Source organism: Ursus americanus, chromosome 33, assembly GCF_024610735.1.
Source record: "Ursus americanus isolate L20-20 chromosome 33, mUrsAme1.1.p, whole genome shotgun sequence".
Lineage (NCBI taxonomy): Eukaryota > Metazoa > Chordata > Mammalia > Carnivora > Ursidae > Ursus > Ursus americanus.
In genome coordinates, this window is record NC_142159.1 from 10,453,490 (window position 1) to 10,465,511 (window position 12,022).

The following is a 12,022-nucleotide window of genomic DNA, read 5'->3' on the forward strand; positions in this document are numbered from 1 at the left end:
GGCGAGGGGGAAGAGTCTGGAAGCTAGGAATCACTGGCTGCAACTGGCAAACAATTACTGAGCACTAAGTCTGGGAAGTGCCCTTTGCTAGGCAGGACCCCAGGAAAACAAACAGGAACAAGACCTGTCTCTGTCCCGGAGGAGTTCACAACCAGGCTGGGGAGGAACAGTAATAATAATAACTCATTTATTAAGTGCTGCATGCCAGATGTGTTTACACCCATCTTTTCATTTAATCCAGTTCTGAGTCTGGTTCTATGATCAGCCCCCATTTACAGATGAGGAAACTGAGGCTCCGGGGTTACATGAGTGCAGGTGACAGAGCTGGGACTTGAACCCAGGTCTCATACCAAGGCCTGTGATCTTTCTAGACTCTGGACTTTGGGAAGAGATCTTATCTGCCCCACGTAGCTATTTGGAGGATCCTTCTCCCTCTAGATATTGGTAGAAAGGATCCCTGGAAATCCCCCCACGCTGAGTATCCTAAGGAAAGGGGACAAGGTGGCCAATGCAGATTGAGTTCCCCGTGCCGAGCCCTGTGCTGGGGACCGCTGAATGGAAGCAGTCAGATGAAGAGACGCCAAGCGGCTGCTGAGAGAGGTGGTCACAGAGGTGGGAGCCTTCGCTCTACACACTCAAACTCAGGGGCCGTGGCTTCCCAAGAGCCAGTCTCTGGCTGATTAAACTCACAAGAGCCTGACACACAAGCTAGATGCCGAATGTGTCCGCCTCCATGGAGTCAGCTGTCGAGGGCACAGTTCTAGAGCTGTGGTGCCTGGTGTGAAGCTTGCCTCCACCACTCACTCGCTGTGTGACTTGGGGCAGGTTATTAATCTCTCTAAACCTCAATTTGCTCCTCTGTGAAATGGCAGTAAAATGTTCAACTTGCGTTTGCCCTCTGTCACTGCCATTTACGAAGTGCGTATTCCATGCTGGGCTCACCGCCCCACTGAAGCTTCACAGAACCCCATGAGGGGAAGGCTGTTGCATCTTCATTCTACTAGTAAGGAAACTGAGGCACAATGAAGTAAATAGTTATAAGTAGTAGGGCAGGGGCTTGAACCAGGTCCTCTGACTCCAAAATCAATGTTCTTAGTCTCTATAGCTCTGTATAGTCTTTCTCCTGGGACCAGAATATTCTTGCCTATCCAACGGGACTATGCCTAGTACCCGGACACCTATTTCGTTCAAATGAAGGTCCTGCAGAATAGTGAACCTCCTGGAGTTTACCAGGCCCTCAATACTCCACAGCAGAGACCAGAGCCACCTGAGCCTGGAATCCCTGTATCTACTGGTTCCCTACCCTCCCTCTGGTGCAGCCGAATGAATTCTCCCTTTTCTGTTCATCCTTCTTTTCCCTTCTGATAGAGCACAATGCAATTGATTAGGCCTCTGTTTTCTCAATTTCAATCACATCCTGGCCCTGCCTCCCTGAGATTACAGGCGGGTCACCTTGATTGCGGTTTCCACCGTTCACAAAACTCTTCAGTCGTTTACAAAACCATCTCTCGCCTCATTCACTCCCCCACCTGGCTCTTCTCTGTGATGCTGTGTGGATTTTACTGGCTTAAGACTCAGAGGGCAATTTTATGTCCAAGTTCATGGTGGGGGAGGAGGACACCTAATTGACTAATGCTGGGTGTTTCACATGCATCGTCTAATTTGATTCTCACTACGAGGCTGTGCAGGAGTGTGATTATTCCCATTTTACAAAAAGGAAAACGAAGACTCCGAGAGGCTACAACATTTGCCCAAGGTCACACAGCTGGATGGTAGAGTCAGGATTTGAACCCTTGGACTTCCAAGTCTCATGCATCCCACTGTGTCATATTCCCTTATTTGATGGAGCATCATGGGAGCGTATAATACTAACCCAGAGTCAAATTCAGGGAAGGCATGGTCAGATAAGGGTCTGGAGTAGCTCCATATATGCCGAGGATTATATTCATAAAAGAACCAAGTCAGTTATTAATTTTGCACACATTTACTGATGTCTCCTGTAGGCTAGTCCTGACCAGGAGGCAGAACGATAAATGATTACAACACTTAGGGGCAAGGTCAGTCTGGAGGCCAAGAGAGACTTCTCGGAGGATGTGAAAGAAAAGTCTGCCTGATGAAGCAGCCAGAGGGTGAGATCACCTCCCATGCAGGGAACAGCATGTGCAAAGGCTCAGAGATATGGTAGAGCAAGGCCAAGTCAGGCAAGTGCAAATAATCATGTGTGGGAGGATTGAGGGCGCAGATGAGGCATGGAACAAGGTTGGGAGATCAGAGGCAAAAGGCAGAAGGGTCAGAATTCCAAGGGGTATGGGCCCTGACTTGTGAAGAAAAGTCACAGAAGAAATCGGGGGTGGCCAGGACTTATTGGGGATGTCTATCCTGGATCCTATTGTTTCAGTATTGAGCTGGATGGACCTACTATCTACTCCAGTAGTTCTCTCCCTCTCCCCATTTTACACACACACACACACACACACACACACACACACACACACACACACACACACACCCCAGCTCCTGTACGGTCCTGCAGTGATGTCCATACTCCCTCTTGTGTCCACTCTGGGTACTACACCCAGAACATCAGGAAACTTTTCCCTGGAATGGGAAGACTAGGTCTCTTTAGGAACTTTCCACCACAGGATGGGAGATAAGGCACAGTTCCTGCTCTCAGACAGCTCACAGTTTAATGGTAGTGAGGTAAATAGGACAGGCACAGGCTGAAAATGTGTGGGAGAAGAGGGGAGGGTCCTAACTCAGTTGGACAGGGGGAAGTCTGGAAGGCTTCTCAGTGGAGGTGTTGCTTCACCAGAGACTTGTAAAGGGAGTAAAAGTTTGCTTGGTAAAGAACGAAGAAAAAGACATTCTAGACTTGACAAAATTAAGTGAGCTCAGAGGCAGGAAATGGGACCGTGCAGGGAGTTAGAATTAGGTAGGTGTGACTAGAGTATAAAATTTGAGGGACATTAGTGGCTAACGATGAAGATAGCCAGGTAGGCATGGGTCATGTCTGCCATGCATTTAGGCTAGGGTTCCAAGCCTTGGACAAGGGTGAGCCGCAGGATGTTGAGCAGGGGAATAACAAAGTCAGATTCACTTTTCAGAATGAACCCTCTGTTGACCAATGCAGGGGAAGGATGGGAGGGGAAGAGACAGGAGCGGGATACCCCTCTTGGTACAAAGAACCACACCAGGTCCCACTGGATACATAGCTTTGAGCAGGTCTGTGAACCACACATATCGATACAGGTGATGTCACCTACAGAGATGTCCGTGAGATCCCCGGCTGAGCACCCACAGACAAATCCATACTGATACATACACACACACATGCGTAACTCCGGTCCCGAGCCCAAGGGAAACCAAGGACAGACAATTAGCTCCAGACGCAGGCTGACAGAACCATACATACTATATCCTGACAGACAGACCCAGGAATTCTCCTCTCTCTCTCTCTCTCTCTCTCTCACACACACACACACACACACACACACACACACACACACACACACGCAGTGTAGCTGTCAAGGGCCCTACCCTGCCCCCTTCTGTGTCCCCATCCCCCCCCACCCCCGTCCTTCACCACCTCCAGCAGGAACAAAGCTGACCTTTGCCCTCTGGCCTCTGGCCTCTCCTCCCACACCCCCTGCCCAGAGGGAGGAGCTGTTTGAAGTCTGGGCTGCAGCTGGGGTTTCCTGTTGCCTGGAGGAATGTGGGAGGACTTGGGGGGGAGGGGCTAGCCCAGGAGGAGGGATAATGGGGGCCTGGGGGCCTTAGTTCCCACTGTACCACAATGAGGAGGGGCTTCCTGCTTCCACAGTCTCTTGGGCCCCAGCTCTGAGCTGTTCCCATCCTGAGGAGGGGAAGACCAAGGCCATAATGGCTCCAGTCCAATGGGTCTCTTGATCCTGGATCTGTAGCTCAGAGGCTTAGAAGAGTCCCTCCGCCTCTCTCGGCCTCGGTTTCTCCTTCTGTGGGCTGGGCTGAACCACTCTGTAGCAAACCACACCTCCGCTGAGGTGAGCTCCAAGAGTGGGGCTAACCCTAGGACTTCTGTAATCGGGGAAGGCAGTGCCCATGCCCACCCAAGGCTCATTTCACTCTGCCCTTTCCATGAGCCCCAAGGGCCTGGCTCCAGGCTGCTGTGACCTCTCAGTTATTGTCATTATTATTATCATGACTCAATCCCTCAGCTTGTCCTTGCCGGTTTTCAAAGTGCTCTCATATCCTTGTGCTCAGTAAATCTCCAAGGTCCTACCCGTAAGACAGGGAAAGAATTACTCCTCTATTTTACACATAGGGGAACTGAGACTCAGAGAGGTGAAGGACACACGAGTCCATGCAGAATCAAAACCAGATCTGTCTGGCTCCTATTCCACACGGCCTCCAAGCCCTAGAGCCCCACAGTTTTATCCCTACGATCTCACCTCTACTTTCTAGGGTCTAGATGGTATGCCACCTTCTGCCACACTGAAACAAAAGTGGCTGGGCTGAGCTGAGCCCAGAAAGGCAGGATGCAGGCTCTTCCAGAACCTGAGTCCTGGGGCGCCTGGGTGGCTCAGTTGTTGAGCGTCTGCCTTCGGCTCAGGGCGTGATCCCAGCATTCTGGGATCGAGCCCCACGTCAGGCTCTTCCACTGGGAGCCTGCTTCTTCCTCTCCCACTCCCCCTGCTTGTGTTCCCTCTCTCGCTGGCTGTCTCTCTCTGTCGAATGAATGAATGAAATCTTAAAAAAAAAAAAAAAAAAAAAGAACCTGAGTCCTCTCCTTCAAGCCTGCCTTCTGGGGGAGGGTACAGCTACCCTGCCCAACCTGTGGTGACCCTGACACTATTTCTGAGGACTGGGTTCTCCCCTTTTAGACTGCCGCTACTGGAGCAGACATGGAGATTCGACACTAGGTGGCGGCAGCAGCCCACGGGAAGAATCAGCTTGAGTTTGTCTGGGAAGACCACCCCCGCCCCTTACACCCACATAATTTAGAGAAGCTGCAAGAGAAAGACCAGCCTCCAAATGACCGGAAAACCCGGTAATGCTTGGTTTCCAGCGCTGCTCAATACCTTAGGGGCCAAGAGTACCCACCCTCTCTGGGAAAGGGGCAGCTGAGACGGCCTGGATGGAAGGTGCATGCTTGGAAAACACGACCTAACTTCTATGAGTCTCTCACTCACTCAAGAAGCCATGGCCCATCCAGCTGCTCATGCCCTCTGCACCTCATCACTAAACTTCTCCCCTCCCATGTCTTTCCCAAATTCCTCTTTATTTCAGTCTACCTGGGACTTCCCATCTCCCTTAAAGGATCCTGTATACCCCACCCAACTTCCTCTCCAAACTTGATTCAGGCTCCGCTCAGCTCGGTAGGCTCTTCATGCTCTGTGGCAAAGCTTAAGGAGTAAGCATGTATGGGGGGGGGTGGTGTAAAAGAAAGGGGAACCTGAGCCTCTTCCATCCTCCCAATGCTAAAGTCTCTCCCATGGGATACCAGCTAGAGCAAGATGCCAAAGCCTCATCTATTTGCCATAACTTTAGACTCAGGCTTTGGACCTGAAAGGGCCCCTAACAACTTAAACCACTGCTTTCATAATATCTGACCTTGTAATACTTCCCATTCAATGAAAAAATCTTTGAACCCAAGGTTTGCCCGTGGAGAGGAGCTGCTTCCGAATGGGGGCCTCTCTAGCTGGCCATGCCAGCTCCCTGATGCCAGATAAATAGGTGTACTCTTTAGACTGTTTGGAACCCTAGATCTCTCTCATTGCTGCTGCCCTCCTAGCCCCGCTCCCATCAAAGGGCCAATAGAGAGTGCCCCCCAGAACCCTCTTCTTTTGCCTTTTGGGAGGTTTCAGACTGTCCTAAGGAGGTGCTTGGAAGAGGGAGAGATGTAGGGAAGGTGGCGACAGGGAGTTGTAGTTGGAGAAATGTCACCACCAGCCTTTGTCACACTCTGGCCTTCACCCTGCAGGGCCAAAGGAGGAGTCAGAAACAGGTGGCCCAAGTACAAAGGCATTGCCGGAGGAACTTCAGACGTGGGGCAAGACAGACAAAGCCAGCAGACACAGGGCCAAGGAATGTCAGACACACAGATGGAATGGAACTAGCAGAGTACCAGTCAGGGCTGATGTTGGTAGATACAGAGGACGGGACAGTGATCCTGCATTATTCCTCTCGGTGTCCCCTGTGAGCCCTGCATATCTCAGTTAACATCTGTTGAATTAAAGTAGCAAGGGAGGACACATGGATGCTGGGAATGAAGGTCAGACAGAGACATGGGAGTCACAACCCCCTGCCACAGCCAAGAGGTTAAGCAGTGAGCTTTGGGATCAGACCCTCCCTGGTCCAGCGGGGCTCTACCACTTCCAGATGAGGGGACCTGGGCCTCACTGCCTTCATCTAGAAAATGGAAATGACAATAGCTGGATCATTTGCAGACTGAGGGGCCCGGCTGTGTCCAGTAAATGGCAGCAGCAGCAGAGCAGCGGTTTCCTTTCCTGGGCTGTCCGGCTACTTCCCCCCTGGTAACCAGGCCCAGGCAGGGCACATTCCCATCTGTGGGGATCGACCAGGCAGGGGGCCTGGAGCTAGGGGCTGGATAACAGATGTGACCTGAAGAGGAGGTAGGTGAAAGTGCTGAGCCCAGCCCCCTGGCCGCAGCAGGAGCTCCGAACTGTGAATGCGAATCTTGCTTCCTGACACAACCAAAATGCTCAGAGTCGAATTCAGCAAGGGGGAGGGGTGCTATTTGCAGATTATCCAGGACTTCTGTGCCCTGGTCACCCTTGAACTTCTAGGAAAACTAGGAGTTGGAGTGGCTAAACCCAGGGCTCAGAGCTTGGGACGGGAGTCCCTGAATGAGGAGGAAGCGGTGGTGGGGCTCTGAGGTTTCTGGAGCAGCCCTCCCATAAACAGGTCGTGCTTTACTCAATAGGAAACCTTTTCGGAAAGGGAGAACGTCCCCAGACTCAGAAAGCCGGTCCTCCCCTCTCTCTTCTTCGTCTATCATTTAATTGGGGCGCCCCAGAAAGTCGCAGGCCCTTTGGCTAATCCCTTGATTCCCTATTCGACTCATTCCATTCTCAGACCCCGCCCCTTCGCTCCCACCCGCAACCTCCGCTCAAGCCAGAGACCCCCGCAGGGAACAAGAAACTAGGGAAACATCGCTAGTCCTTCGGGAGAACCACCACCCTCGGTAAACGGAGGACGCGCCCCCGTCCCCCACGAGGGGCCCGCGCACGGTCCCCGCCGGCTCCTGGCCGCGCCGTCGGGGCAGCCGGCTCGGCCCCGCCCGCCCCGCACGCCGAGCGGCCGGGGTGGGGACTACAAGTCCCGGCGTGCCGCGCGCGCGCTCCCCCCTGGGGTTCCGGATGGTGAGCGGCGAAGGTAAGGCGAGCTCGCAGAGGCAGCGGCGGCGGCGGCGGAGACGGAGAGAGGCAGGCAGGCAGGGCGAGGGCGAGAGACGGAGGGAGGGAGCGAGCGAGGCAGACCAGACAGACAGACAGGCGGGCGGGCGGGCGGGCGGGCGGGCAGAGCGAGCCACCCGCCAGGCTGCGCTCAGCCCCGCTCGCAGCGGAGAGAGCAGAAGGCAGGAGGAGGGAGGGGAGGAGGAGGAGGGAGGGAGAGAGGGAATCCAGCTACCACCACCCAAAGCCAGCGTCTGCTTTCTGTCCTCATTTCCTTTTCCCACCCAGCTCGGAAAGCAGAGAAAGGCAGAGAGAGCGAGATATAGAGACAGTCAGAGAGACAGACAGACAGCCAGAGAGCGGGAGGGAGGAGGGCGGAGGAGGAGGAGCAGGAGGAGGACTACGCGGGGCGCGTTCCCTCCCAGGTTTGCAATGGGGGGGTGGGGGCGGGGGTGTCCAGGGCTGTGAGAGTGTGTGCGCGGCGGGGGGAGTGAGGGGGGCGCAGAGAGCGAAGGAGTGATCGAGGTGGGGGGGGCGCCACGGGAGCGGGGGGCCGTGTCCAGTGGAGTTAGCGGCAGAGAATGTGAGCCGAGACGCGAGCCATGCTGTCAGCAACGGCGGGCGGCTCAGGGCTCCTCCACGACTCCTCTCCCCAGCAGCCGGGCGCCCGCGTCGCTGCCGCCGCCGGAAGACTGACGCCCCCCAAAGCCCCTCGCCTGGCTCGGACCCACGGAGCCGGCAGCCCAGCACTCCGGTGAGTGGCGCCTCCTCCCGAGCCCTAGACCCCGCTGGGGACCGGCCGGCCGGGCTCTTTTGTGCAGCGCACCAGGGGGGGGCCCGCGCCCCCTCCGCGCGCCCCGGTCCGGTCCGCGGGACCCGGTGGCTGCGGTGCCCGCGGTGCGATCGGTCTTTGTTTCCACCGGGGCCCGCGGCTCGGCTGGGCTCGGCTCGAAGCCTGGCAGGCAGCGCCGGGAAGGGGGAGGGGGAGGTGGACGAGAAGGGGGGGCGGGGAGGGGGGGTTCTCGGGTTTCCTGGCCGCCCCGCAGCTCCCCCGGCTCGGGGGCGAGGTGCGCGCCCAGCGCTGCCGCGCGCCCCCTCCTCCTTCCTCCTCCCTCGGTCTTTGGATTTAAAACTGCAATTTGCTCTCCAGCTTGCTGAGAATGTGGGGGGGGGGGAGAATGAAGGGGGGACCGTGGGAGCGGAGAACAAGGCTGGATTTTAGGAACGGCGCTGGGAAAGGGGGAGACTGCGGAGGGAGGAGCCCCTCCCCTCCACCCCCCAAATCCCAAGGTTCCGCTGGTGCTCTGGGAGTTGAGGGGCGGGGACCTAATGACCCGGAGGGGGTGTGGGGCGGAGGAGGGATTTGGGGGTGGCCAGGGCCGGAGGGGTTGGGCCGCGTGCCCGGTTACCTGGCGAACAAAGTCGGCTCACTTTTGCATAAATAAATAAATAATCGCCTATCAATGCGTTTCCTCTGGGGCTCTGATTGAATCGGGCCCCCTCTTCCCCAGGGGGTGGGGTGCTGAGTGACAGCTGTCAGCCCCCTGGGCCGGGAGCTGGGGGTGAATTGCCGAATCCCTATGCCTTTTGGCTAAGGGCGCCTTCTCCTGCTGGGTCCTGGTCCCCGGGCAGAGCCAGAGGGGCAGGGGGCTGGCTCTGAGTCTAGGAAATAACCTTGTTTCCTGTTCTACAGGAAAAGGGACAGCGACCCAGAGTTTGGGGGCTGGGGATGAGGACTAATGGGAGCTGGAGGGGTTCCCTAGCAGCCTAACCCCCCCAGCCTCCTGCCAGGCGAAGGGGCCAGCTGAGGGAGGAAGGATGTGGGCCTTGCTGGCCGGAGGCGGGAGCTGGGGCTGTCCCTGAGGCGGGCAGCGGGCACAGAGCGGGAGGAGGGAGAGAGAGAGAGAGAGAGAGAAGCGGGGGCGGGAATTCTCTACCGCAGACCCTGGGGGCCAGGGCCAGATGTGGAGGGGTGGGGAGTCCCCCCTCCCTCCTAGCTTGGGGGCCCTGGGGCTGGGCTGGGAGGGGCTGAGCCTGGTGCCCTCGGTTCTGCACCAGTGCCTGACTGGCAGGGCCAGCTGAATTTGGGCCCAGGCGTCACCCTGGGAGGCAGGGCCAGGCTGCACCAGCCTGGTCCCTGAGCACAAGGAGGGACCCTTGGGGGGCCTGTGCCTGTCTGGCTGGGCAGGCGTTTCCCGCCGGACCAGTTGGTGTCAGGCGGGACTTGGCCCCAGCTCCCTGGGCAGAGCTCAGGGTGTGAGGACAAGCTTTGCCTCCGGGTCAGGGTGGCCACATTTTGTCCGCTGCTGCTGCTGCTGGCGGGGCGGGGGCATGTGCCCGGGCCTGGGCAGAGTCCTGCCAGGAGTATTTGGGGTGTTTCTATTGTTGGCTTGTTCCTGTTCCGTGTGGCCCCGTGTGTGTGTGTGTGTGTGTGTGTGTGTGTGTGTGTGGCTGTGTGAGCTGGGGCTTTTAAGTGAAAGATTACCAGTCTGTCCATCCCCCCCCCCCCGGCTTGGAGGGGGCCAGGCTGGGTTGTGGTGGTGAGCTGTGGGGGGACCCCCCAGGTGGCATGTGCATGCCGCTTGCCATCTCCCTCCTTTGAGCAGATGTATATTTATTTTTATAGCAATGGAAAATCAAACTGGATAGTAAGTTGAATTCATTTTTTTTCTCCTGCTGTGTCAATAGTTGGAATAACCCCCGAGACTGGTGAACTTCTCGCCCCAGAGCCCCCACCCTGCATAGGGGTGGCACAGAGCAATGAGGGTGTGAGCCTCGGGGGACCAGTGGGCACCAGTCCAAACCAGTGACTCTTGTCCCTCTTGGTCTGGCACTAGGGCAAGTGCCCGGGTGGGCAGGTATTGCCCCCTCCCCAGACATCCCCCCTACACCCCCAGGGTGTCGTCTGGCCTCACAGCCACCTCCTTGGTCAGTACCTGAGCTGCGCCCAAGCCCTCGGGGACGTTCTCCTGGTGGGCTTCCTCCTCCTGCCTGGGCTCCCGGCCCACGTGCTGATATTTATTTTCTGTAGTAAAATCCATTTTTAATGCCGTTACTTTTGAAATAATATAGAGAGAAACAAATGTGATGTGTTTAAGTTGCCCTCTGTGAGTTTTTAATGTGATCTATGGCTGAGGTAGTGATGGAAGGGGCTGTTGGGCTTGGAGAAATTTGGTGTCATAAAGAAAAAGAGCTTGCTGTTTATTACGGTTGCTGGGCTGGGGGGTCTGGAACAAGGTTGGGGGGCAGGGAGCCCCAGCACCCCCAAATGCTGTGGATGGACAGCGTAGCTTCTCAGTTTGCGGGTGTACACGTTCCAGGGTTGTTTCGCATTGCTTCCCAGATCTTGACCCGGACTTTGGTGAGGGGGCTTGGGAGTTGGGGGGCTCTGTTAACCCCATTCCACCTGCTTAGATCTTGGCAGGGAGGCTCCTGGACCCCCTGCTGAGCTGAGTGGAGGTAGACTGTTGGGAGGTTGGACTTGGACCCTACAGGAGATTAAGGGATGGGATCTCTACCTGAGGTTGTGGCTGTGCTCCAGGCTTGAGGGGCCAAGTGTCCCTGGCTGGAAACTTGGGGGAGGGGCTGCTGCTCTGGACTGGCGGAGCCCTGGAGGGACATTGCTGGTTCTCAGATCAGTCTGGAGCATTGACTTTGAGCCACTCCCTCCGCTTGCTTGTTTCCCATTGGATAGGGGCTTTCTCCCAGGCTAACCTGATCTCCCTCATTTCCCTAAAAACCCCCTATGTCCCACCCCCAGGCCAACTTTTTTGTTTGTTTGTTTGTGGAATACAGAGCTCTGTGTCTCTGGCCAGTCACCCAAGACCAGGGGGTGCCGTGCCATGCCTTCATACCAGATGTCCAGACACTTCTGGTCTGGTTGAGTGAGGTCAAGCGGACTCCCTATTATGGGATGGAGCCCAGCTCTGTCTCTGGGTCCCCTGGGTCTCTTGGGACAGCTCGGAAGAGGGGAAGCCAGGATGGGGACTGCAGAAGGGAGCAAGGATAACATTGTTGCTAATGCCAGCAGATGGGCCCCCCCAGGGAGAGAGCTAGGGGACCCAGGAGAGGAAAGGGGAGGGGAGGAGAGAGCCCCAGATAGCCGCGTGCCAGGTGGAGAGAGGGAAAGATGGTGGCAGAAGCCAGTGATGAGGGAGTGAGAGAGCAAACAGTCAAGGAGATGAGCCAGGACCACAGCCCCTGGAGGTGGGGTCTAGGGTACCAAGAAGGCCTAGGCATGTGCCATTCCCTACCCCACAGCCAGGAACGAGCAGGCATTGTTTTTGGAGGAGAGACAAGCAAATGTCTCTGGGAAGAGGGAGGAGGACAGGTGGAATAGAGAGGGAAAGACTCCCACAGGAGGAAGGAGAATAGAGAGACCAGGGGCTTCCAGGGGTCACTTGACTAATGGTCCTGCCCCAGGACAGGGTCTCCCCTCTGCCTTCTCCCAAAGTCTGGGAACAGAGCAGAGCTATTCTTTGGACCTGGGGGCGGGTCCTGAGGCAGGTACAGTGCCCCACAGGTTGCCTGTGCTTCATGCCAAGAGGCACCTGGGATTTTAAAGGCAGGGAACATTAGGGTCCAAGAGATGCTAGGGGCATCATCCAGTTGGACCCCCTCCTACCTTG

At 56.3% G+C, this 12,022-nt stretch overlaps 1 protein-coding gene across 1 annotated transcript in view; it reads left to right on the plus strand.

The window, feature by feature from the left end:
* The first annotated feature begins 7,352 nt into the window (after positions 1 to 7,352).
* LOC123782479 (uncharacterized) overlaps positions 7,353 to 12,022 on the plus strand; it is a 47,937-nt gene continuing 43,267 nt past the window's right edge. The window contains exons 1-2 of the mRNA XM_087858712.1: positions 7,353 to 7,374; positions 8,051 to 8,148. Of these exons, the coding sequence (XP_087714838.1) occupies positions 7,359 to 7,374; positions 8,051 to 8,148 (114 nt within the window). The 5' untranslated portion in view covers positions 7,353 to 7,358. The remainder of the gene's footprint in view (positions 7,375 to 8,050; positions 8,149 to 12,022) is intronic.